This window comes from Rhopilema esculentum, chromosome 7, assembly GCF_057945365.1.
Source record: "Rhopilema esculentum isolate cy_ngs chromosome 7, ASM5794536v1, whole genome shotgun sequence".
NCBI classification, from domain to species: Eukaryota; Metazoa; Cnidaria; class Scyphozoa; order Rhizostomeae; family Rhizostomatidae; genus Rhopilema; species Rhopilema esculentum.
The window spans coordinates 5,959,021-5,983,440 of NC_142821.1; the positions used below are offsets into that span (position 1 = coordinate 5,959,021).

Consider the following 24,420-nt stretch of genomic DNA (forward strand, 5'->3'; position numbering starts at 1 on the left):
GTTTAAGTGCAGACTATCATAGCAAGTCCAAGTTTAAGTGCAGAATATCATAGCAAGTCCAAGTTTAAGTGCAGAATATCATAGCAAGTCCAAGTTTAAGTGCAGACTGTCATAGCAATTCCAAGTTTAAGTGCAGACTATCATAGCAAGTCCAAGTTTAAGTGCAGAATATCATAGCAAGTCCAAGTTTAAGTGCAGACTATCATAGCAAGTCCAAGTTTAAGTGCAGACTATCATAGCAAGACCTTGTTTTGGATGTTGAAACTCTATCACTGAGCTGTGAAACTGTGATGTGATGGAGAGCCTCATCCATAGCTTATTTTAAATCTACAATCTTATAATAATCATGATATAACAATTTTATATAACAATGTGAATACTATCTGTAAGTAAAGTTGCAGATACCTGAGGGAGAGGGGAGAGTGGTTGTCGCAAAATATGTTGGAAGCTATTGGTCTTTTGCTCAACAACAATGGGAAAATGTGACATCATCTTATAAGAGCAAAAGACTTGCCTGCCAAATATTTGACCAAATGTTTGCTATTGTGTTAGTAGCTTTATGCTTCCATTTTTATAGCTCTTCTTGCATGTCATCAATCAAGAAGTTGCCTTCTTTGACAAAAACAGGTAATTTTTACCATATATTTTTTCTAATTTCCTAAATGGGTTTTTTCAAAATTTTTCTCATAGATCTTTTAAAGGTGATTTAATGCTACTGAGCGATCACGGGGGCAAATATTGTTTAGTGAAGCCTTTCAAAGACCATACTTCGAATGGATGGCCATTTTGAACATTGATCATAATTGTAGCATAACAAAGTATTTTTGCATAATAGAATAGAAATTGACTATTTTTTTTCATGTCGGTCCTCTAGTAAGAGAATTTGATTATTTGACTTGAGTAACAGCAGCTTATTATTTGCGCATTTTCAACACTTTAATGATTGTTTGATGTTTGATGAAGTTGTGCTTTGTTTGGCTCTGAATGATATTAGAGAGAGGAATGAGCACTAAAGAATGACCAGCTTTAAGCCACTGGCCGTATGGTTAAACAATGAGGTTGGACTGTAAGAAAACTTTGAGTTTTTTAAAGATGCATACCTATATAGATATCTGTTTATTTGTTTTCATCTTATTTATCCGTTGATATTTGAAAACTCATATATTGTAAAGGTGATGTATTGGCATTACGGTCTATTGTATTGTTTAATTATGAGATTTTTAGAATCTTTGGTATCTTTTAATAGAACTGGTGAGCTTATGAATAGATTGTCTTCTGATTCGCAAGTCATTCAAAACGCAGTGACGGTATGTACGATTTTCCCTTGTATTTTGCTTGATAAATTCACGGTAGTGCTGAACATTTGGAAAACACGGAATTATGAAATCGCTCTATATGAAAGTCTTTTTTATCTAACATCAAGTTTCTCCATTAAACATCTAACATCACGGAGAGTTTTTTTGTTCTTCATTTTCTTTATAGGAATTTTTTAAGATAGCTGAAAGAATGCTGTTATAGCTAAGATATTTTCGCAATCCCATGAAAAATTATAGTATTTTAATATGCTTACCATAATAACAACCTTCATTAAAGTTCTCCAAGGTAAAGCTTCAGTTCGAATTGCTCGTTATCTTGTAAGGTTTGCCATGTATCTTTGGTATATAGAGCTACACATAGTGAACTGTGAAAGAACATGTTGTGTTTAACCTGCAGGTGAATATATCAATGTTTGTTCGTTACTTACTGCAAATACTTGGCTCAATCGCAATTATGTTTGCCGTTAGTCCAAAACTGACTGGAGTCCTTCTAGCTGTTGTCCCACTTGTGGCTGTTGGCGCCCAGAGATATGGTAAATTGAAAAATAATTTTCCACACTTAACGTTATCATTAAACAATGAATTTTGTAATTCCATTTGAATCTGGCTTCATCATGCTGCATTTCCTTGAAGACTTCAAAACCAGGTGCCAAATCCTAGCTTAGCAGAAGCTGATTCTGGATTTCTGTTGTAATTGTGTTAATATAAGAAAGAGTTTAGTTCAGAAATGCTAACCTACAATGATGTACATGACATTCTCTTGCAAAGTTAGGCTAAAGATAGTCGGTAGCATAACTTCAATTTCACTAGAAATTATAAAAGTTTAGTTCTCAGTAAATCTCTGTTCGTAGAAGATTAAATTATCATAATATAACAATTGTTTTGCCAATACATTTGCTGAGAAATTACCAACCCAAGGATACGATTACGTGACTAATTGGATCAGAGCGCTTTTTAGTCTAAGTCTAACCATTTTTAAAAAGTTCACTTTTGTTTTTTACTGGACTAAACTTGTACGCAATACATACACACTCAGGTTAATGTACATTAACATTGGATAGATAGATATGCATTATTCTTTAAACGATTTTTTTGTCGATCTTTCAAGTTTGCAATGTATTTCCTTTTTCAAGTCTACGATCTTAAATATAATTTTTGAGTAAGGTAATTTGCCGAATTGCCTAACGTGTTCTTTCTGCAGCGTGAACTTCCCTTGTATGATATGACTTCCTTTGAGATTTTAGTAGGGTCAATTATTTATCACTCAGAACAGAGTTAGCTTCTTTTCTTGCTGTCTAGTATAATACCCGTCTTTATTGAGGTGGATTTATGAGAGACATGACGAAGAAGTTCCAAGATAAACTTGCTGATGCATCGACAACCGCTGAAGAAACTCTTGGAAATATTCGAACCGTCAAGTCGTTTTCACAAGAACTAAAGGCTTCGAAGATGTACAATAAAGATATTGATAGCAGCTATCATGTTGGATCTCAACTTGCCTTGGTCTATGGTATGCCATTGAAGTTTTTAACGAGTCAATGTAAAATTAGTCTTGGTTATACAGGTTTTTCTATGTAGTATTTGTCTGCGAATTGGGTGAATTAAGAGATGGCTGAATTGTATGAGGAGCTGGCTGGATTTTGCAAACTGTTTCTGAAAAAAACGATAGATCTATTACGCTATGATATTTATATGAAATTTTAAATAATCTTATCAGCACCCTTTCAGGTTACGGTGTACTTTTGTTATATGGAATTGTTCATAATCACTCAAAAGTGTTATTTTTCACCCGATACTCATAAAACATTAAGTATGAAATATTCGTTAATTATAAACAGATGTTAGAAAATTTTATCAAGAAGTATATCGAAAGAAACAGGAGTGGAAGAATGTACCTTTGATCGGTTCTGGTTTTTTGACAATCAATAACTGCCAACCCCTCACATAGTTGAAAAGTTGAAGAAATAAATCCTTCACCCTTCAAAAGAGTTCCTTTTTGGTTTTTTGTCAACGAAACGAACTAAGACTATCCTTCCAGGATAATTTTTTTGGGGGTTGCCGCACTCATTTGAGGATTTTCTCTCGCTTGCCTCCCAAACAAAATGTTGAAATTGTCGTCAAATGTTTCAACTCATGCTAGGCCCTCGAGCATCTTGGCTCTTGGTGGCCTATGAAAACATCCAAGTTTATTTGGACTTGTTTCTTTTTGGAGCAGTTTTCTGCCTGATGCTCGTGAGAACCTGTTAATTAATTCTTGTTGGTTAGGTTTTAGTTGTGCTAAAAATTGTATCTTTATTCTAGGCTTCTGGAATGCGTTGATGTCCATTTTTGCTCAGGTATTTTACGTCTCGCTTTTTATTTAAGAGATTAAGTCAATCATTTGAAATGATTATTTTTTGTATTTTAATGTACTGAGTCTTATTAATGTACTGAGAATATTTGTGATAATTCAATTTTCTGGCAGAGTTTTGAAAAATATGTAAATCTTACCCAAAAATTTAAAACTGAGAATGGACATAAACCTTATCTTATTTAACAGCACTAAATTAGCTCTAATCTTCCTGAATATCAAATTATGACTACAAATGCTTGAATTTATAATCAAGATTGAAAGCACTTTTTATTTTTGCCCTTTTGGAGTTTACCAGTCAAACAATGTTCTAGTTGATAAGATTTTGAGACAATAATACAAAAAAGCACACAAAAAAGTATAGAAAAAATTTCGAAACATCCCAATTTTCGACATCATGAAATGAAAAGATATGATGTTCAGACCTTTATGTTTTCTTCTGCTACTAGGCAAATAGGCAAACCTTTTTTTCTTGTATTTTAGGGAGCAATTGCCTTAGTTTTATGGTATGGTGGGAAGCTGGTTCACACTGGAGATATGACTGTTGGGACACTGACATGTTAGTATATGCAAAGTATTATTCTTATTTTCAAAGTCTTAAAAATAGTTCGATTGGTGACATTTTTTTAATGACTTTTTATCATCTGAGTGTATTATTTTTTGAGAAAGTATAATGTTGGTACTACATGTAGGCCCACAGTGACATTTTTTTAATGACTTTTTATCATCTGAGTGTATTATTTTTTGAGAAAGTATAATGTTGGTACTACATGTAGGCCCACAGTTCAGAAAAACACGCGACCTTGCTACCCATGTCATGTACAAAGGTTTGTGAAAACGAGATGAGAAAGGTAGGTTTCCGGAAAATCGACAGATAAAAGTATTGAAAAACCAGACGTCGATATAAATGGAGAATCGAAAATTTAGGCCCTTGATGTGAACAGATTCAGTGAAACAGTATCAGGCATTCTTTTTGCTGCCAAAAACGTTGTAATATGGCTCGCTTTGCCTGAGTCTTGAGCCGCCTTTTCTTCTTCGTTTCTGTTACATTGAAAATCATTAGTAAATATGCAGTTGACTGCGAAAATGTTGGGAAATATTTTCCTCCGCAGAAATCATTCAGTATTATTGGTGTTGCAACTGATCTAAAAGCAACGAGAGACAATCTCCTTGGTCATATTAAGAAAAATATGGAACTGCAATCATGCGTTTGGCCTCAAGGCATTGTTTTGCCTTATCAAATTAGACTAAGAGCAACATCTCTCTAAATTATCTTATACTGTCAGGTTTGAAAGAGATAAATAATATAGTGCTGGATACACAGACAAGGTTTATTAATGTTATGATGCTATCTCATATATAATAAGGAAAAAATTTGGTAATATTGACGAAGAGAATAATCAAAAGCGTTTTTAATACAACAACATCGCAAAAGGAGCTCAAAAGGAATCATATTTATAAACAGAGGATTTGTATTTGTTTCTGTAAAGGATTTTTAAGTTACATAGTATATGATATAGAAGCAAGCTGTGTGCTCTATTAATGTAATCAAAGCAAAGAGCATTGGCTTGCACATTGTTTTCTGAAGTATTATTGGTGAATAGTCACTATGATATATAAATTAATGTTAGGTTACATTTTGTATTTTTTCAGCATTCATGCTCTATACCCTAAACGTTGCTATGGCGTTCGCATTCCTATCTTCTTTATACGGAGATTTCATGAAGGTAAATGGCTATATCATATTCTAATTCTCTTCTTTAATTATGCTACATTTGTGTAAGCTGTTGTAGTTTAACTCAGTTCTCATAATTATAAAAGTATTTTCATCTCCTGCTAAACCTAGTGCATAGCAAAAGCGTATAACAGAATAATAAACTCCATATAACGGACACCAGTGGGACTAATGTTATTGTCCGTTGTAGAGAGGTGTCCGCTGTATGGAGGTGTCATCTTTTTTTAACTTTTGTTTTGGGACTCAAATATCTGTCCGTTGTTTGGAGGTGCCCGTTGTATAGAGGTGTCCGTTGATGGAGGTTCCACTATACAATAACAGCTGCAAAGAAAGTTTTTAAAGATTTGTTTGATGATCATATAAAACTTACCAAAGCAGCACACCAAAGCAGGTAAAGGGCAGTCTATACATAGCACTCAGCATTAGATCTCTTAACATTAGCCTTTTTTATTCCAGTATGTATTAATTATGGAAGCATTTTTCAAAGTACTCTCTTTTCTTTTGAGGCTGTTGGTGCATCTACTCGAATATTTGAGTTATTTGATCGAGACCCAGAAGTGAAATCAGGAGACTATACCTTACCGTCATTGCAAGGAGGTAAACTTATTTTTTCCCCATGAATTAACTGAAAGGTATGCTTGAAACTGGTTTAGAAAAATCTTTCATGTTTATAGGACCTTCTTCAGGCTTAAAAACCAAAAGTTTTTTCGAAGCAATTAATTTCTGGTACGTTATCCAGATCTTTATAGTCTCATATTCTGTTTAGTTTTAATTAAATCAGCAACAAAATTTGTCCCAGCGAAGTTCATAATTAATTCACAGCAATCTATTCCCTTTTCCATGTTTCTGAGAAGACTTATTAAGATTACTCAATTAGATTTAATTTTCTAAGAAAATTCGGTGATGAAATGATTGAAATTTTAAGCTAGTGCTTGAATCTGTGAAAAAAGGTTAAACGATGAGGGCTTTTTTATTGTAATTTTTGAAAGAATATATGTTAAGAATGTCTACGATTTCTTGTAGCTGAAGTATCTTTCAATGGAGTTGTCTTCCGCTACCCAACGAGACCAGATACTGATGTTCTCAAGGTATCATTCTATGATTTGTATTAACCTCTTCTTTTGATATTTGTATCTTAATCATTGAATAGGACCGACCGTAAAACACCAATAGAATTTCACTCAACATCTTTGCCATGGAGAAAAAATAGACAACGATAAACGGTTCCATTAATTGGGACTCACCTCGAGTTGCGGTGCCCATTATCTTTTGAATTTACCTTGATAAATCTCATTCAAGCAAAATATTTGATATTTTTCATTTTTTCTGCAGATATTTGTTGTTCTTGTAAAAATGTGTACAAAAAACCCTGAAAGATACTTTCCATTGTAACATTTTTGGCAAATGTTACACGCTCTTCTAAAGACCATTTTTGCAACTATTCTCACTTGAAATTTTCATGACATGTTTATCTTAAAATCCTTTTTTTACTATTAGATAATATTTTAGCGAAAGCTAATTATAGGAGCCAATTGCAACCTTATATAAGGGCCAATATCTCTTTTTTAGGGTATAACTTTTTCTATAAAACCCGGACAAACTGTTGCTCTCGTGGGACCTTCTGGAGGCGGAAAAAGTACCATAATAAACATGATTGAGAGGTTTTACGATCCAATCGAAGGCCGAATTAATGTTGGTATGTCATAATGTTGGCTCCATTTTCAACTCTTCTTTTTTTGCTTCTTCATTCTTCTCTCCTCTTCCTTCCTCTTTTCCTTCTTATTTTTTCTTGTCAACCTTCTTATATCTTCTTCTTCATATGTTTTTCTTCCTCTTCTCTTTTTTCATATTGTGTCTTTCCTTGTTCTTCTTCTTTTTCGTCTACCTACTTCTTTCCCTTTTTTATATTTGTCCTTCTTCATATTCTTACTCTTCCTGTTCCTTTTGCATATTCTTCTTCCTCTTTTTTTGGTTTTCTTTCTTCTAATATATTTTACTTGTTCCTTTTTTATCTTCCCTTTTTATCTTCCCTTTGCTTCTAAATCTTCACATTTTCTCTTCTTGTTCCTCCATTGCTTTTAATCTTTTTATTTTCTCTTTTTCTTCTTATCCTCTTATTTTCCATCTTTCTTCTTTTCTTGTCTTTGTTCTATATCATATGTTTTTTTCCTTTTTCTTCTTCCTCCTCTTTCTTTATCTTCTTCGCCATTTTCAACTTTTTCCTTTCCTTTTCCTTTCTTCTTCTCTTTTCTCTAGCTATTAGGCCGTCTAAGGATCCTGAATCCCCCCTCTCCTGTATTGTCGATCTATTAGTCGACGTACCTTTTATTTTCCTTTCTGACTGTTGCCTCCAACAACACTTCTCAAAGCTCTCTTTCCCTATTCTTCTTGTTTCGATTGTATCTCACAACATCTCATCATTATTTATTGCAATGAGTGACTGAACAATAAAGTTGTAGTATGACGAAATATTGATATCTTCTAGTAAATGATGTTATATTAGCTTGTAGAAAATTCAATAAGAATGACAGATCAAGCATGTTCAGCTGTTAATGAACTTGTGAAAGGATTTTTTTATAACCGACACTGAGTTTTTTTAGAATTTTATCTTTGTTTCGTAGGTAACTTAAACCTTTCTCAGGTCAATCTTGACTGGCTTAGAAAAAAGATTTCGATCGTGAGCCAAGAGCCTGTATTGTTTGCAACAACAATTGCCGAGAATATCGCTTACGGCAAAGATGCAACTGAAGAGGAGGTACGTGTTAATCTCTGTATATGTTTTATGCCCCAAGCCTATACCCTGCTCCTGGAAGCGTGACTTATGGCTTATAAATACATTACCTATTTTAAGTGAGATCTGTGAAGTATTACAACGTAATTCTATGAGGAAGACACGTAAACAATCCCAGGAAAAATTTGAGAGTGTCATCCTTCCGAACTGTTGTGTTGATTCTATGCTTGTTGCAGCACAAGTTTCGGGCAATTAAATCAAACCTTTGAATGCCTTTACTTTTTTCTTATAGTTAGACGTAAATTAGATTTTTGAAAGGTGAATAAACATAACCCAAAGAAGTTTTTTTCGCAATTACTAACATTTCATTGTATTATTCACTCAGATTATTGAAGCTGCCAAGCAAGCAAATGCCCACACTTTTATATCAGCGTTCGAGGTAAGTGGGAGTTAGTTGATCAAAGCAATAAATATTTTTTTAAGCAAAGGCTTTGTTTAATTAATGCTACCTGGGCTATTATCAAGGCCAAACCTGTTATTGCATTAGTACTTAAAAGGTATTGGTCCGACCGAGTAACTACGTATTGGTCCGACAGTGTAACTATGTATTGGTCCGACCGAGTAACTACGTATTGGTCCGACCGAGTAACTACGTATTGATCCGACAGTGTAACTATGTATTGGTCCGACCGAGTAACTACGTATTGGTCCGACAGTGTAACTACGTATTGGTCCGACCGAGTAACTACGTATTGATCCGACAGTGTAACTACGTATTGGTCCGACCGAGTAACTACGTATTGGTCCGACAGTTTAACTATGTATTGGTCTGACTGAGTATTTACGTATTGGTCGGAAACAGTGCTCTCTCTTTTAACAGGAGAAAGGGTTTTAAAGGAAACCATCACGAGGGTCATATGAATAGTCTTCATGAGCATCTGATGTCATAAAACTGACAAGAGGCATTTACTGCGCAATTTTCAACTGTGTTTGTAACTGATTTGAGCTGAAAAGAGCTTAACTTTAAATTCGGCTCATGCTTAGTTGTCCAACTGCTAGTTGACGGGCTTTTATTGGTCAACAGGTTAATACATGTTGCATATACCGTACAGGTTTGTGATAGCTTTTAATTGCTATGCCAGCCAATTATTATTAACTTTAATAATGAGCACAGAGTGTATTTACAATAATGTCATAGCTATCAGCGCATATCATTGGATATGTCTCAAGAGTGTATACGCTGTTGATGAGTCGTTTCAAGGGCTTGTATTCCTTCCCTGGTACTGTTAACAACAGTTTCATTTATAAGTGAGAAAAGTGATCTTGAAATTATCTTTGAATCGTCAGAGATACGTGAAGAAATTGCTCTGATTATTGGTGACCAGTATCTATGATTTATCGTTTCAAGCAATGTACACATTGTTTACTCCGATTTTAACGATTATTTATAAAAGAGCAACTACTCATTGCTATTTCTTTCATAAATTATGACCCAGCTTGCATATGTGATCCTATTATTTTGTTAACTAAATGATGTTTATGGACAACTAACGTGATCTTCTTGGCCATCATTATGTATATCCGTTGTCAGTTGGATGTGCTGTTAACCTTTAACTTCTTCATCTGGTGTAGTGCGTCTCTTTAGGTGATCTTGGTTGAGGCTATTAAATCAAACTGTGAAACAGGGATTGCCGTCTATTTTGACGGGAACCAGCTTGTGGTTTTGTCTTCTCACGAAACAAGTCAATACCACGTGATATTTAGCCTCCTTTTGCTCACCTGGCGCTCTGGTATGCAAGCTCTCATGATAATTCAGGCCAGGTGACCTTGCTGCAAACCTATGTTGACAGACGAAATGAGCAGTTCTCCTTCCCTCTTCACTGCTATATTAGCATTACTCACAAGTATTTTTGTGTTAGAATAAAATAGTTTCTTGTAGGCTAGGTTCCTTATTTGCAAAAGAGTTGGTTTGAGCACTACAACCGGCTGGCATCTAATTTTCTTCTGTATGCAAGCTCTAATTTTCTTCTGTATGAACTTTGTAAATAGTAAAAAAATATGGCTTCTAGCAGTGTGCTGTATGAGCTTTGTAGATTTCTAACACAGCAATTTCTGAGATCAGCTGGACTCGTTGTGTTAGAATTTGTATCCTTCTGGTTTTTATAAATGAGGGAGGAAGGGAATGCAGAAGAAGTGGCATAGAGGCAATTAAATGGAATATAAAAAGTATAACGCCAATTGCTCGTTGTTTCAAATAATTTTGGTAGGCAGTGTACTCTCGAGAAAAAGATTGAACCCGCTACTTGAAGATTCTCACGGCTTTATTGCAATTTAATAGCAACACGATTTGTGTCAAAATACATTTTTGTTTTCGGATCAGCAAGAGTGCGATTTAATTGTTCTGATGGTGTGAATTTGGTTATGGCGTGATTGTAAACAGGATCAGAATAAATAAATTTATTAGTCATTCTTTCTGTTTGTTTATTTTGGTTTGGCCAAATCTGCAGTACAGATGTATCTGCGCGAAATCCTGCTGCTAAAGACCACAAAATATATGAAAGCCCAGATGACGTCATGGGAATGGAAAATTTTCTCAGTCAGGGGAAAATCACTTCGATTTCTCGTGGTTTTACTTTTTAGAATGACAATAAATGGGTCTTGGGAAAGCAAATTTGATAAACATCGGAATTATACAGTTTTTGACGTTTTTGCCTCTTTTTGTGATTAAATTTGTAAGTCAGAAATTTTGCTGAGCCCAATAATTTCTGTCATTTTGGATTAGAATCCATAAAATTGAGACTTCATTAGGTCTGAGTTTTTGTCAAAATTGGCATCAAAATACAATGGTTTGTTAGCACTAGGTGCTGACTGATTTTCTAACGTTAATTAATTGGCTAAAAATAGTACTTATGGTTCAGGAGAAGGAATGTAACTCCGTATTTTAAATATCATATCTGAAGAAATTGTCATTTTTGGAAGTTACCCGCAGCTGAATTTCTCTAATTTAGAACTTTATTTTCAATTTGAATTCTAAAATTGGTTAACTTTACGAAATAGCTTTTGCAGATATTTTTGATATACCCATGGGTGAACTCAATTCTTCAATGCTCCTCCGGTGTTCGGTGTACGAGGTTGTTAACAGAACGAGGTTGATTTGTCAAATTCTAATGTAATCACGACAAAAAGGAAATCTAGTTTTATTAGGAAATTTGTATCATACTACACAGCTTCATAACTGCGCCATAAGAAAAATCTCTTTACAGCTTCCTGATAATACATTTTGTTCGAAGGTCTTCAGAGTTTAAATTTTCAGATATTTAGCCCCGTATCAACACAGACAATTCGTGGCGCATTTGGTAGGTTTATTCTTAAACCTAATACAGATAAACTGGATCTCTATGGTAACGCAATCTGATTGGCTAGACTGGTCGCATTGTAACCAATCAGATGACAGAGTATGGTCAACTTAGTTAAACTGAGTCTGCGTTTTCTGACTAGTCCGTCTCAAGTGCGTATTTGACATCTAATGCTACGGTAACTTGAATTCTCTGAGATTGTGGTGAAATCTTCTACACTTTGTACCCTAGTCACCTTCATTGAGGTTACCAATTGAAAGGCTATCGCTGTTATATCTTTCTTGATGGCTAATGTCTATTATACCCTTCTATGTGTCCTGTGTCAGTCAATGACGTTGGTGTTATTTTTGCAAACTAATCGCCACCTTGCCATATCGAGTTTTGTGTCACTGTATCCGATTAGGCTTGTTTTCCTTAAGGTCTTTGGAATGGAACACGTTTGATCTAATTACAAATAGGAAAGTCATTTGCCTAGAGCTTTAGGTTAATTAGATAACCATTTGGCCACTAAACAACCTTAAATTGTATCTTATTATGAAACATTTGTAAACGTATGTTTGTAAACGTTTGTAAACATTCAACAGCCATGAAAGTTTAGAAGATGCTTTTCAGTAAGTTTTAAGTATCTTCGTCTCTACAAATTATCTTCAAATGGGTCACTGTTCTGTTTTATCACCTCCCCCACTGTCCTTTCTTGTTACCCTTTACTTTTCATTTTATGCGCACTTTTTCAAAAGAACACGGAATTTGTAGCTAGATTCTAATTTCATTTTTTTATACTTAAAATTTATTAATAGTTTTTGGCTTCAAAAAGCTAAATTTAATCAAAACATTAACGTAGCATAAGAGCTCTTCTTTCTATCATATATTCCGATTGGTCAGAAAATAGTAGCGCAATTTTTTGGCCATGTTATTGCTCAATTTCTTATATAAATGTTTCCTTGTAGAATTTGGTGTATTAGCTGTAGTTTCTGTAACAGTGTACACTTTAGCCAGCTTGGCAAGGCCGCCTTGTCGGTTTGACCTGTTGATCACCCTTCTCTGGAGTTTGATATCATAATTATAAAACGTAAATGGCCCTCAGAGTTTTCACACCAAAGCCTCAATCTCGTTTGGCTTTGAGGTTTCAATTTACTAATCGATACATAATCCAAAAATGCTCTAATATTGGATTGCAAAACTGACTGTGCTACCAACAAGCCCCGACCTGGATAGGAACCGTCTATTAACGGTGTTGGCAAGACTGCCGGATGTGATTGCAAGTTTCACGTGTCGAATTTTATCTACTGCCATCATTATTATCTTTGCAATGCAACTTATCATTTTTTAATATATATATATGGGATCCAGAAGATTTTCGTTCTTTAGCCAATCAGAGCCGCCGGACCCGGGAGGGGGGCACGGGGGCACAGCCCCAACTAATCAAGGCGTTGTGTGGGGCACAGCCACAACTAAATCAGTGATTCTCAATTTCTAACAAACATCTACTGCAAAAAATAATGTCTTTTTGGCGAGAAAAATTTCCTCAGTGTGTCGCCAGTTGTTTCTCAGCCTGTTTGACACCGTATTCTCTCTAAGGAACGCCGGGGTCACTCATTTTATTCTTGGCCTCAGAGAGAGGGGGTGCTCAATAGAGAGGGGTGCTCATTGGAGAGGGGTGCTCATTAGAGAGGGGCGCTCATTGAAGATAGATGGATCTCCACGAGTTTTGAATTCAAACGATCATTGTTTTTACAAAAATTAATATTGAATTTGCATCACACTTGTAAAAGAAAAAAAAATCACAAGATGTCAATTTCTTCCGAGTCGGAACCCTCGTCGATTTGCATAAACACGGGCATAGCATCTTGAACATCTGATTTTGCTGAAAAAGGAAGCAGTCATTAGAGGGAATACGGTAGGTCGACCAGCGTACTACTACGCGGTGTATATAATCTCGGAAAATTCAATTGATCTAAAGATAACAATTTAGCTCTTTATCTTTCGTCCGAAAATACCAAGTGCTCACTGCTACCATGTTTTTAGTTTAGGTGCATCATTTTGCCAAGCTCTGTGTACTGGTGCACTACCCTCACAAAGAAAAAATTTTTTTGAACTTCCTATGTAGAGCAGACTTCTTCTATTTTATAAGAAGGTCTCTATAATTGTAGTGCACCATTTTGTAGGAGGTATATAGACCAGCACCCATTTCGTTTCTGCAGTCATGAATACGGATCCTGACATGGGATGTGTAAAGTTGAAAGGTATCTTTCTAGAGAGCAATTACCAATGTGCTGGGTAGTATTGGTGCATAATTTTTTTGCAGTCGATTCACTTCATTGCGTCGGAACCGCCATTGACAGTTGGTAGCTGATTGATAAGGGTTGGCTGCTTCGCAATATTGTAATCTTATGTGGTGGTGCCATTGCAGCCACTGTCAATGAAGTTTTATGTTAATTTTGCAGAGCTGGTCAATGTTTTATACCAAACTGTTGTTCGTATTGCCGTTTTGGGCGTATTTCAACTATTTTAGGAGAGATTGGTTCACGGATATTTCCTGATACAGTTAAAGTGATCATCAGTGTGTCAGGGCAGTTTTTGCCACAGCTTAATTAGAGGTGTAAAGGCTTCTACTTGTGGGTGGGCCTAGGATCTTCCTAGATTTGCAGTCTGCCAAAATGTATACGAAATATTTTCTTATTTATAAAAGGGCCATCGGTTAGAATGGCAAGATCTTGGATGAATCCCTTTAAGAAGGCAGAGAGTTATACTATTTTTGTTTATTTAGAATAGACTGAATTGCATTTAAACTATGTTGAATTTTGAATGTGACGGTAGGATGTGGTTTTGTCCCCGGCTTACCGAAGGCTGTACCAGGATTTGCCTAAGTCGACACCGATCTGTTCTATTTAACTGGCTACACTATATTCTAGTCTAAGTAAACACAGGAACTTGTAAAACTATAACTTGAGGTGCACGACGAGATAAGCAGTTTGGAAAAGTGTAATCAAGAACTTACCAAATTATTTATCTGATACCTATGAGATATTGCCTGTTTCTAATTGATATCATTGTAGGGGATAACTACTCGTAACGTCAGAAGATTTTATGACGTTTTGAAATTATGAGTGCTACACGAACTATCATGAAGATAGAAAGGGGAACTTATTTCTGTCAACCAGTTTTTTTAAGGCATCGGCAATAACCATGCCAATTATTGGAAGCTTCAAGTACAAGATCAAACAGGGACGTCGGATCACGTTTTTGAGTGGTGGAGTGGGGGGGGGGGATGGTGTGGCTCTTGGGAAATAAAAAACTTTTATGGTAGTTGTCCCGCATTATCTGTCTATCATAGTTTGGCCTGCCTCTCACACAGTGATTATGAAGTATTTTTCACGTTATTAGAAAAAAACATTCTGCTTTGAAAACCAATAGAGGTCATTTCCTTACTTTAAAGAAATCATACAGTGCTAACAGAAAAGAAACATGTTGCATAGTGAGTTCTCTGTTCCATTAGGTTTTTAATTGCAACATATTAATGGCAATCTGTCTCGTTGTGGATTGGTTAACGAGAACAATAGCTGGAACAATAGCCTAAACACGATTCCAGCGCTCCGCCATATTTTTTACAATGCGATGAATTAAAGGGGGACTGGAAACAATAAAAAACCCCTTGTTCTTATAATCAATCAACCTCATGACAGATTGCCTTAAAGTTTCTACTAAATTTCTACTAAAGTTTCTTTGTTTTTTTTAAAAAAATTGTCAATGCTTGCGCAACTTTATGGTTGTATTATTTTCATTATCCACGCTCGTATCTCAGCAGGCCCAAAAGAAATGTATCTCAGCATTTTTTTGTAAAAGTATATCAATTTTTAATGAAATCTATTAACGACTCGATTAACTGCTTGCCCAAAATTTAACTTCCATTTAGATGGAAATCTATTCATTTTTTCCTTTCTTGTCACAGTTATGAAGGACTACTGCTAAAATGATAAAGTGAAAGAGATAAATTTTGTATAGGCGGATTACTCACAGCCATTCAAATAAATATCATTGATATAGGAAACATATTCTATAAAAAAAGAAAGAATATTTCTTTAAGAGTGAAAAAGCTCTTTTGAAAGTTTTTAGGCCAAATAAAGCTGCTGGATTCATATGTCACAGAATGCCATATCTTTTGATTAAAATTTGCCTGGAAACTAGACTTGTAGCCTATAAATACGCAATTACACTATCTTCATTGTTTTAACACAACGTAGCTAGGCTCTTTTTACCAAAAATTGATAAGGAGGACAATAGGATGATGTTTTTATACAGAAGCAATACCCTAAACTGAAACATCTTCTTACGACTTTTAAAGAATATAAAAAAATTTATGGCCTTTTCAACGAGGTTTTAAACCAAGAAAAGCAGACAGTCATAAGAAGTGATTCTGGTGTAGCAGCCATACCTCAAAGTAACAAGCTGATAAAACATCTTTGTGTATAGAAATGTAAGATCAAATTTATCAGAAGCAAACACACTTTTTATAGCATTTTATAACTTTCTCATACCTATCAGATTTCGCTTCTTTTTTTCATAAGTGTTGATTGTTAATTTTTTTTCAACTTCAATTTCAATTGCCTATGCGTATGTAGTGAGACCTATAAACAGAACGAGAAACTGGTTAATTTGGCAAGATCAATTCCTGTGTTGGAAATTTATGCTTTTTGTTGTTGACTGGTTAGACAACAAAACTGATAGGGGGTTAGATAATAGAGTTAGATAATTCTGTGTCATTCTCGAGTATTTGCTCCTTTGCTGTTTTGCTTCCTGATTGCTTTATTCTTCAATTATATATATTTTGATGGTGTTCGTTATATTTTGTTTAATATCACTAAACATGGGCTCTGACAAAGGTTGAAAAATGGGGGGTCCAAGGGAAAATTTAACACCCATAACAAAAGATTTTGAAAAATACTCAATTGTTTTGCAAAAAAGTGGAGGGGCCAAGGCCCCCCCGGCCCCCCCCCCTTCGTCGGAGGCCCTGTAAACTCTTGATATATAAAACATGAGTAGCATTTGCAGACTGAAGAGAAAGTGGAGATGTTGTTGGTTGTGCAAGTGTCCTTCTGATTTCTGTTATCTAGTGTTACCCAGAGACAAGGCCCTAGAAGGCCCTAGTAAAATTATGGTCAATTTTTCTAACCAATGAGCCAAAACTTTCCTTATGATACAAAAAGGCGTGGTCAAGGTGTGGTACATTTAATCTTTTATTTGCACTGAACTTCCTTAGGATCGTCGGCCGTAAGAAATTGTTCTGACGTCTTAAGTTTACTCGTGTTTTGAAAAATAACAGCATTTTCTATGAAAATAAATATTTTTATGAATCTCAACATGCAAGACTTTATAGGCATTTACAATAGACGTTTTGTAACGCTATGGTTGCTTTTATCAGAGTCCTTCTTACTGAAAACTCAGTAAACAGCATCAATTTTCAGTAAAGGGGGATACCCTAGGATAATTTTGCAAATCGTAACTAAACTTTGTAAATGATTTTGCACTCGTTCTCTGAGTGGGTTAATTTTGGAGGTTTTTTGGTGATTACCGAGTTTGCAAAAACCTATGTGAAATGAGTTGACGACATTAATTAAGTTTCTAGATGATGAGGTCATCAACTTTTTATAGAACTTTTTAATTTCGAGCATATGATTCAAAAGATCACAATAGATTTGTGAATTTAAGTGTGTATTTTTGAAATAGGTGACGATTTGGCCAGCTATTTTTGGTTTATGAATTTTGAAACCAAGATCGGATCACAGTAATGTAAAAGGTGCTCGCTTTTGATGTATTGAAGAGGACGGTCCTTCGAGGTTGCTACTCGGAGCTTCACTCTTGATGCAATCATCAGGCAAAGGGTATCTGTTCTACTAAAAAACAATTAAAGGGCATATGTCGATCCCGTGCTTTGTACTAAATAAATTTTTAAATGTATTGCATTTAGCCAATCAGGTTGACGGCAGATACCCTTTAAAATGTGGCTATTTCTCAGCTTATATTCATGCTCTTAATTGTTTTCATATTTTTTCTTTTCTTTATAACCTCTTTATATTTCTTGGAATAATACGTTAAAGATCTGAAGGTCTATTTCCGTATTCGGCTTTCTATAAGTATTTAAACATAAGCCATCAAGGCCATCGTAGTACAGGCTTGACTCATCCAATCCCACAAGGTGACAGTGTGATGTATAGCGCACAACGTGGGCTGTGGAGGCCTTCCCCTTCAAACACTGAGTGACGAATCATTAAATTTCCATGGTCGACTGTTGTTTGAAAATGCTAATCTTTTAATGGGTCATTAAAAACGCCGCATGCACAATGCATTGATAAGAGAGAGAAAAATCGGTACTTCTTCTGGTGAAAAGATTGAAACTAATTGGCTAAGCAATTGACACGGAAATGTTGCTAAATGCACGGTGAGTCTAGCCAGATAAAAGCGAGTTGGCTTGCACTAACGTAGCTAGTTGGCCAGTGGTGTTGCGAAGAGGCTGAGCTCAATTCGCCTGCGCATTGGCCTTAAAAAGGATTTACACGCTTAAAAGATTAACAGATACGAAGCTGGATAGAGGCAAAACATTTCTCTGGCGTTTTTGTGATAAACGGAAGACCTTACGCATTTTTGAGATATTCTGCACGCGTTTTAATCAGTTCCTTTCACGATCGTATGCAAGCATTTGTTTCGCTGCTGCTGAACTGGCATGAAATAAGAAGAAAACTCGTGCCATCATCTTGAATCAACCTTGCATCTTCAACTGGCATTACGCTGTTTTAGGAAATCGAAGTTGCGAAGGCTGCATACCGTTATCTTCCGTTTTTATCATAGTCAATTTTCTATAGTGGTTGATGCTGCAAAACATGAGCATCCCGATGGCGAACTATTGAAGGAGATAATTAAAGAACAATTTATTCATTGCAAATATCATAAAAAGAGGATTATTTAATTAATAAATCCGTAGGATACTTACGACAAGTGTGTATTAAAACTAATCTTCCAATTGCTAACTGTTTAATCGACAGTAGGCGATTGTTAGCTGAAAGCGTACGAGAATGAGCAACTTTAGCATTGACGCGCTGCTTGGCAAAGTCACTCTGAATAAAAACAGGCAGAAAGATGGAAAGAGCTGCAATAACGGAAATGATTCTGAGAAACCCTTTGAAAGCATTTATAAACGCAGTCGGCTGTCGATCGAAGAAAACGAAGAACACAGAGGAGACCCGTTACAAGAAGATGACACAGGTTCAAGCTCTGAAAGCGATGTTTTCAGTGACAAAGATTGCGAAACAGTCAAATGTGAGTAGCTCTGTTTTTTTTCAAAACTTTCAATTTTCTATTTTTTTGCACTGTATATCACTGCTGAATTTGGTAGTAAATGATTTTTTCTTTTCGTGATACTTCACTCCTTCGTTTCCCCGTTTAATCAAAGTGTATGTTTTAAACATGTTTTGAAGCGAAGATGGTTCCTTGTTGGCAAGTTTCCTATAGATAGGGACGATTTCAATAAAAGATGCCATTTCAAATCGGGTCCTCAAAAAAACTTGGACGTAGTTTTTTTAAATTTTAAGTCCATGCTGTTTTGAGCTATATTTATTCTTTCTTATTTTCGATTTTCTTATTTTGCCAGTTTCTAAGTTCTACTTATGACCAGCCCTTTAGGGGCCATTACTTGCTATGGAAGGATTTCAAACACCCATTTAAAAAACGAGAAATTTTGAGCAAGATTCTCAAAATATCAGATTTGTCTACAAACAGATTTTTGTAGGATAAGAGCTGAAGGTGCTGCATGTTAAATGTTAGATTCATCTATAATATTATAGAATCTTAGCGAATAAACCTCCCAGCTCATCATGAAATGCCTCATAGCTCAAGCCAAATCGTATGGGTCCTTTAGATGTGACTGCAACGCATTCCAAAAATGTGCACTTAATAGTTTATGAATATTTTACAGCAAATTTAGTGAGTTCTGCAGTTCAGCTTGCAAGTCTTCTTGTTTGCTTATTTTTACCCATAGGCTCAACAAATCACGATGCTGCGAAAATTTCAGTTTTTTCGAGTTACAGTGCACATTTTACTTGCTCCAAATTTACCGTAAACAATAATCGTACTATTTGCCCAGAAAACTTGAAAGTAAAGCTCCCAGAATAACAAAGAGAAATATTGTCAAAGGTTAAAAAAAGAATGCTTTAGAACATGTTCTCGTCGGGTTTGCTATAGAACAGCCCACAGGAAATTGTTTTTTCTATTTCCATGACTCAATGTACCCATGAAACATAGGAACAGACTACAGTCTTAAATTGGAGACAGCCTAAAATTGTAATACTAAAATTGTAGTATCCAAATGCCTTTAAAGCTGAACCGAGAATATGGATATGTTTAAGGGATATGATGTTTTTAATATTGTTTTATTAGCAATCAAAGCCCAAAACAAGGCTTTCTATTCGGTATTATTTGTCTTGCAATACTCTCTCTAGTTTAAAGAGCACTGTAATGAACTTGACATCATAAGAACACTACAATGTCACAACTACATATTTGAACAGCATTGCTTTTGTAAGCAGAAGCACCGGAACATGAATCAACTCCCCCTAGGGCCCTGGATAAGGCCTGAAAAACTGGCTATTTGAATCACTGTTTTGAAAAATTGCATACTGTTTTTTATTGTATAATGACACACGCTTTGTGTAATCATCAGATCGAAGCCTAGGAAAAAGTATTTCATATGGTCCTAAAAGGTTTTCATATAGTCCTAAAAGATTTGTGGATCAGCAAACTTCATTTCTGAAGAAATCTATTTTATCTCATATGATGTAAATAAGATATTTTAAAGGTGACATTTCATTTTTAACCGCCTTTTCTAGATAATGTTAGGCTCCCCTTTGCTGCGGTGCTTTATCACCGACTTTCCCAGAATAGTCTCGCGGCTGTAAATTCATTCACCAATACGTTTAATTACTCACCATTACACAATGTGTCATTTCCAAAAAAGATTGATAAAAAACCTTTTTGAGTTAAGTTTGACAAACCATATCTCTATTTAAAGCCCTTTGTTAAAATTGAAGTATGGATAGTTTCATGATTCGTTTTCTTTAGCTAACGATAACGCCAAATTTCCATCGTTATGGTAACATTGGTTATATCCAGTCATAAATGCTTTGGTGATAACAAAAACCACAGTTACCCACGGTACCCACGTTGTTCGTCTTCCAAATATATATGTACTTTTGCATGCACCCGCTGCAAAGGCTCAATTTTTGTATCTCATATTACAGTTTATTTTAGTTTAACCTTGGCAGTGGCAACTAGATAGAGGAATACCCCCCAATCTGGATGGAGCTTTCATTATAAAAACCAATGGAAATATAGTCGATAGATAACCTGGTTCTGAGAAGTATCTTTTGCGAAGGTTGGAAATGTTTAGCTGATAAATGGTGCTAAAGTAAAGTCATTGCTTCAAAAGACTGACTAATTGCTTTAAACTAGACAATATATATTATGTTCTATTGGTACAAATGCCAGGAAGGTGTAATATAATGCTCCACAAGGGTGACTTTTAGTTAATTAACCAATGTATTGAAAATACCTATATATCAGCATCATATAAACGACAACAACTAAACATGAAAACTAATAGTTTATAGTCGCATTTCATAATTTTACCAGTTCAAAGCTTTGTGCCAATATTGCTTTATTTATAAGCTGTCTGTCACAGGTTAGAGCCACTGTTACTTGCTAAGTTGCTTAATTTGTCCCAGTTCATGATCATAGTAAAAAACCTGCAAATTGTTATTGATAAGTTTGTTATAAGTGATAAGATATGACTTTATTTTGCAAAAGAAGTGTTGCAAAACTTGTAAAAAATGTTGCAAGTGATAAAGTTTCAAAACTTTTTGGAAACTGTAGATGGAAATGCAAATTATGATGGTTAATTTTCATTATAATTTCATGATATTTGTTCCGAAATATTTTCGATTGAGCCTAGTAGGCGTTTATTGAAGGGTCAACGTATAGGGATGGGCTTATTGAAAGGGGGAGCTTATTCGAGAGGGTTGGGGGGGGGGGCTAGTTGAGACAGTTATAGCTCTTCGAAGGTAATCGAATTGTATCAACTTTAAGAAAAAAGTAAACTTGAAAGTAAATGTTTGAATCAACCAAAAGATTCAAACATTTGTAATACAAAGGGTTTTGTTATGATAAATCCAAGATTGTAAATATGATTAAAGAATATTCCTTTAGAAAAACACCCAAATCTTTAAAAAAATTTATTTTTCGTAAATTTCTTGGAGTTTAGAGATGTCCAAATAGTGATCAAATCTGTTTTTATTTAGATCAAGCGGAGAAGCCACTGCCGACTTCATTTTACAAGGGAATACGTTATGATCCGCTGTATCGCGCTGTAGAGAAAGGAAAGGGCCCGGAAGACAGCAGCCCGGACAAAAATCTGAAGACCTCGAGAGACCCGGGTACTAAATTGTCGAAACCTCGTCGGATCAGAACTGCTTTTACATACGAGCAGCTGGTTGCCCTTGAGAACAAATTCCGAACAACTAGGTATTTATCTGTTTGCGAAAGATTGAACCTCGCCCTGAGTTTAGGCCTAAGTGAAACTCAAGTCAAAATATGGTTTCAAAATCGAAGAACAAAATGGAAGAAGCAAAATCCAGGCCAAGATGTCAACGGGCCTACGTGCTCGCAATCGGAAATTGGACCAGATACCTTTACTCATTTTTCTCCGCTAAGTCACTTGCCGCCGTTTCTGCACCATCATTACGATCCACACATTCCGCTTCGATACCCCCTTATTGATTGCAGTTACCTTAGTCACCCGTTATCTGTTCCGACGTTTCAAAGAGAATCGTGTAGTTGCATGCATGGTCTTCCAACGCACTGCGAACCCTACTGATTTGAATTTGTATAAATTGTATTGAAATGAAACAGTTATTTGTTATTTTCAGCGAAACCTTTATATACCGTTTGATAGAAGGTGTCCGTTAATACGAGGACGTGTCCGTTTGTCGGAAGTGTCCGCAAATAGGAGATATCCGATGATGGTTACCGTTTTTGAATGTTCACTGTGCATTCAAATATGCACGCCTGGTGACTTCAATTTGGTAGCTTACGGCGTTTTGATCTACTGTATCATATCGACATTCTATAAACTTTATGAATACAATAGATCAATGTGTCTTTGCGTTATATGTAAAAAGCAGTTATCAGCTGACAATTTACTGCGCTACTTGTTGAGCCTGGAAAACAATGATGTGAACATAAACTTCAGGCTTTCAGGTCTCTCTGACATATGTCATTAGAAAAAGCAATATATATAAATGATAAAATTTGTGTATCGAAATGGTTGTGAATACTTTAAATCTATCGAATTTTGTTATTCATGAAGTTTTTAGCGTTTAATTTTGACGGTAATGTTATAAATTCTTTCTGGGTAAGTGATACTGCGCTTGCCAAAATGCTTCTGTGTTGGAGTGAGCTGGTGTTTGTTGTAGAGTATAGATTTGTATCATGCGTTTTCTCAAAGAGTGGTAGTTCATTGACGCACACTGTTTGAACCAAATATAGAATAGATTATTAATCCCCAAAGAGTGACAGACAATTTCAAAATTGATTCTAAATCACGAAGAGTGACGGACAATTTTGAATTGCTATTTTCTTAATGACATGCTTGAATGTGCTTTTGTAGATAGTTCGAATGGAGATCATATTCGTTTTTTGCAGTGTTGTGTCGTTCTTTATATGCAAGCATATGTTGTGTTGATTGGTAATTCTCAACCTCGATGCTATGAGGAGGCCTCGATGCACGATGACCATTATGAAATTGTTTGTCGATTGAGACAGACACGAAATGACGGTACGATTCTCATCAATTTTCAGTCAGATTCAACTTGTGACAGTTAAACTTATCAGTGATCTTCATTTGAGAAATATTCGAAAGAATCATTGCGATGGGGTTTTGATTCACTAATTCATTCACATTCAACGTATTTTGAAATTTGAATTTTTAAATGATCCTTGTGTGAGAAAAATGGAAAATGATTGTTATCAATGTGATCAAGTCGAAAACAATCGTAATCAATGTGATCGAGTCGAAAATGATCGTAATCAATGTGATCAGATGCTAAATCTGCTTTCATTCATTTTCAAATCTGTGGATTCATTAACAATCAGCTATTGATTTTCCCACATATATCTCTTGTGTTAAGCTGGCAGGATTCGAGAAAAAAATTATCAAAGAGGAAATCTGTGAAAGAATCTGAAATTTGGTACCATTTTTTGTGGTGATTTTTTGTGGTAGCTAACTCCTAAAAAATATTTTTGAATAGGTTTATTCCATTAAACATATTTATATAAAATCCTTTTTAACGTTATCTTTTTCTGTTAATCGTATGTTTGTTCAGTTGATATTTTCTATGTTTGTAGTAACCATTTGTTGAAATTCGTAGCTAATATGTATGTGAAAAATTTTCCTAATAAGTGTACTGAAAATCTTCGTTCGTATCCATCCTTTATACTTCTGCTGTTCATGTGCGTCGTCAAATACCATTTTCACAAAACCAAAATTAGAATCTTCTGCAAACAGCGTAATTCAGTGAAAAAACAGTTTGTTGTTCTAGCTCTAGCTCTATCAGGGCTCTTTGAAATTTTGATTTAGAATTTCTGCTTTTATGTGCAGAAGGGGACAGTAAAAAACAATTACGATGTTTTTGACTCCTTAAAGGAATTTAACACAGGTAAAAGTGGCCACTCAACCACGAGCGAATGACCAATCAAACTGCGCACCGAGAAAAACACGTGAACGGTTTCCGCAGAGTCCAGTGGTTTCTATTGAGCTGTTTCCAATTCCTCTCTTGTGCGCGTGCTCTGATCAATTTGGCCTAAGTTATTTTTGGATTCGCTCTACTTAT

General features: G+C 35.3%; 2 protein-coding genes across 2 annotated transcripts in view; both read left to right on the top strand.

The window, feature by feature from the left end:
• Nucleotides 1-24,420, top strand: part of LOC135683898 (uncharacterized) — a 44,288-nt gene that overhangs the window by 3,699 nt on the left and 16,169 nt on the right. Inside the window, exons 5-16 of the mRNA XM_065199280.2 lie at nt 578-627; nt 1,247-1,307; nt 1,714-1,849; nt 2,638-2,826; nt 3,618-3,652; nt 4,150-4,225; nt 5,320-5,393; nt 5,908-5,998; nt 6,425-6,489; nt 6,971-7,097; nt 8,023-8,156; nt 8,518-8,571. Of these exons, the coding sequence (XP_065055352.2) occupies nt 578-627; nt 1,247-1,307; nt 1,714-1,849; nt 2,638-2,826; nt 3,618-3,652; nt 4,150-4,225; nt 5,320-5,393; nt 5,908-5,998; nt 6,425-6,489; nt 6,971-7,097; nt 8,023-8,156; nt 8,518-8,571 (1,092 nt within the window). The remainder of the gene's footprint in view (nt 1-577; nt 628-1,246; nt 1,308-1,713; nt 1,850-2,637; nt 2,827-3,617; nt 3,653-4,149; nt 4,226-5,319; nt 5,394-5,907; nt 5,999-6,424; nt 6,490-6,970; nt 7,098-8,022; nt 8,157-8,517; nt 8,572-24,420) is intronic.
• LOC135683900 (uncharacterized) lies at nt 8,578-24,001 on the top strand. Its single transcript, XM_065199281.2, has 2 exons — nt 8,578-18,799; nt 21,832-24,001. The coding sequence occupies exons 1-2, from the start codon at nt 18,556-18,558 to the stop codon at nt 22,404-22,406; spliced, it is 819 nt and encodes a 272-aa protein (XP_065055353.2). The 5' UTR covers nt 8,578-18,555; the 3' UTR covers nt 22,407-24,001.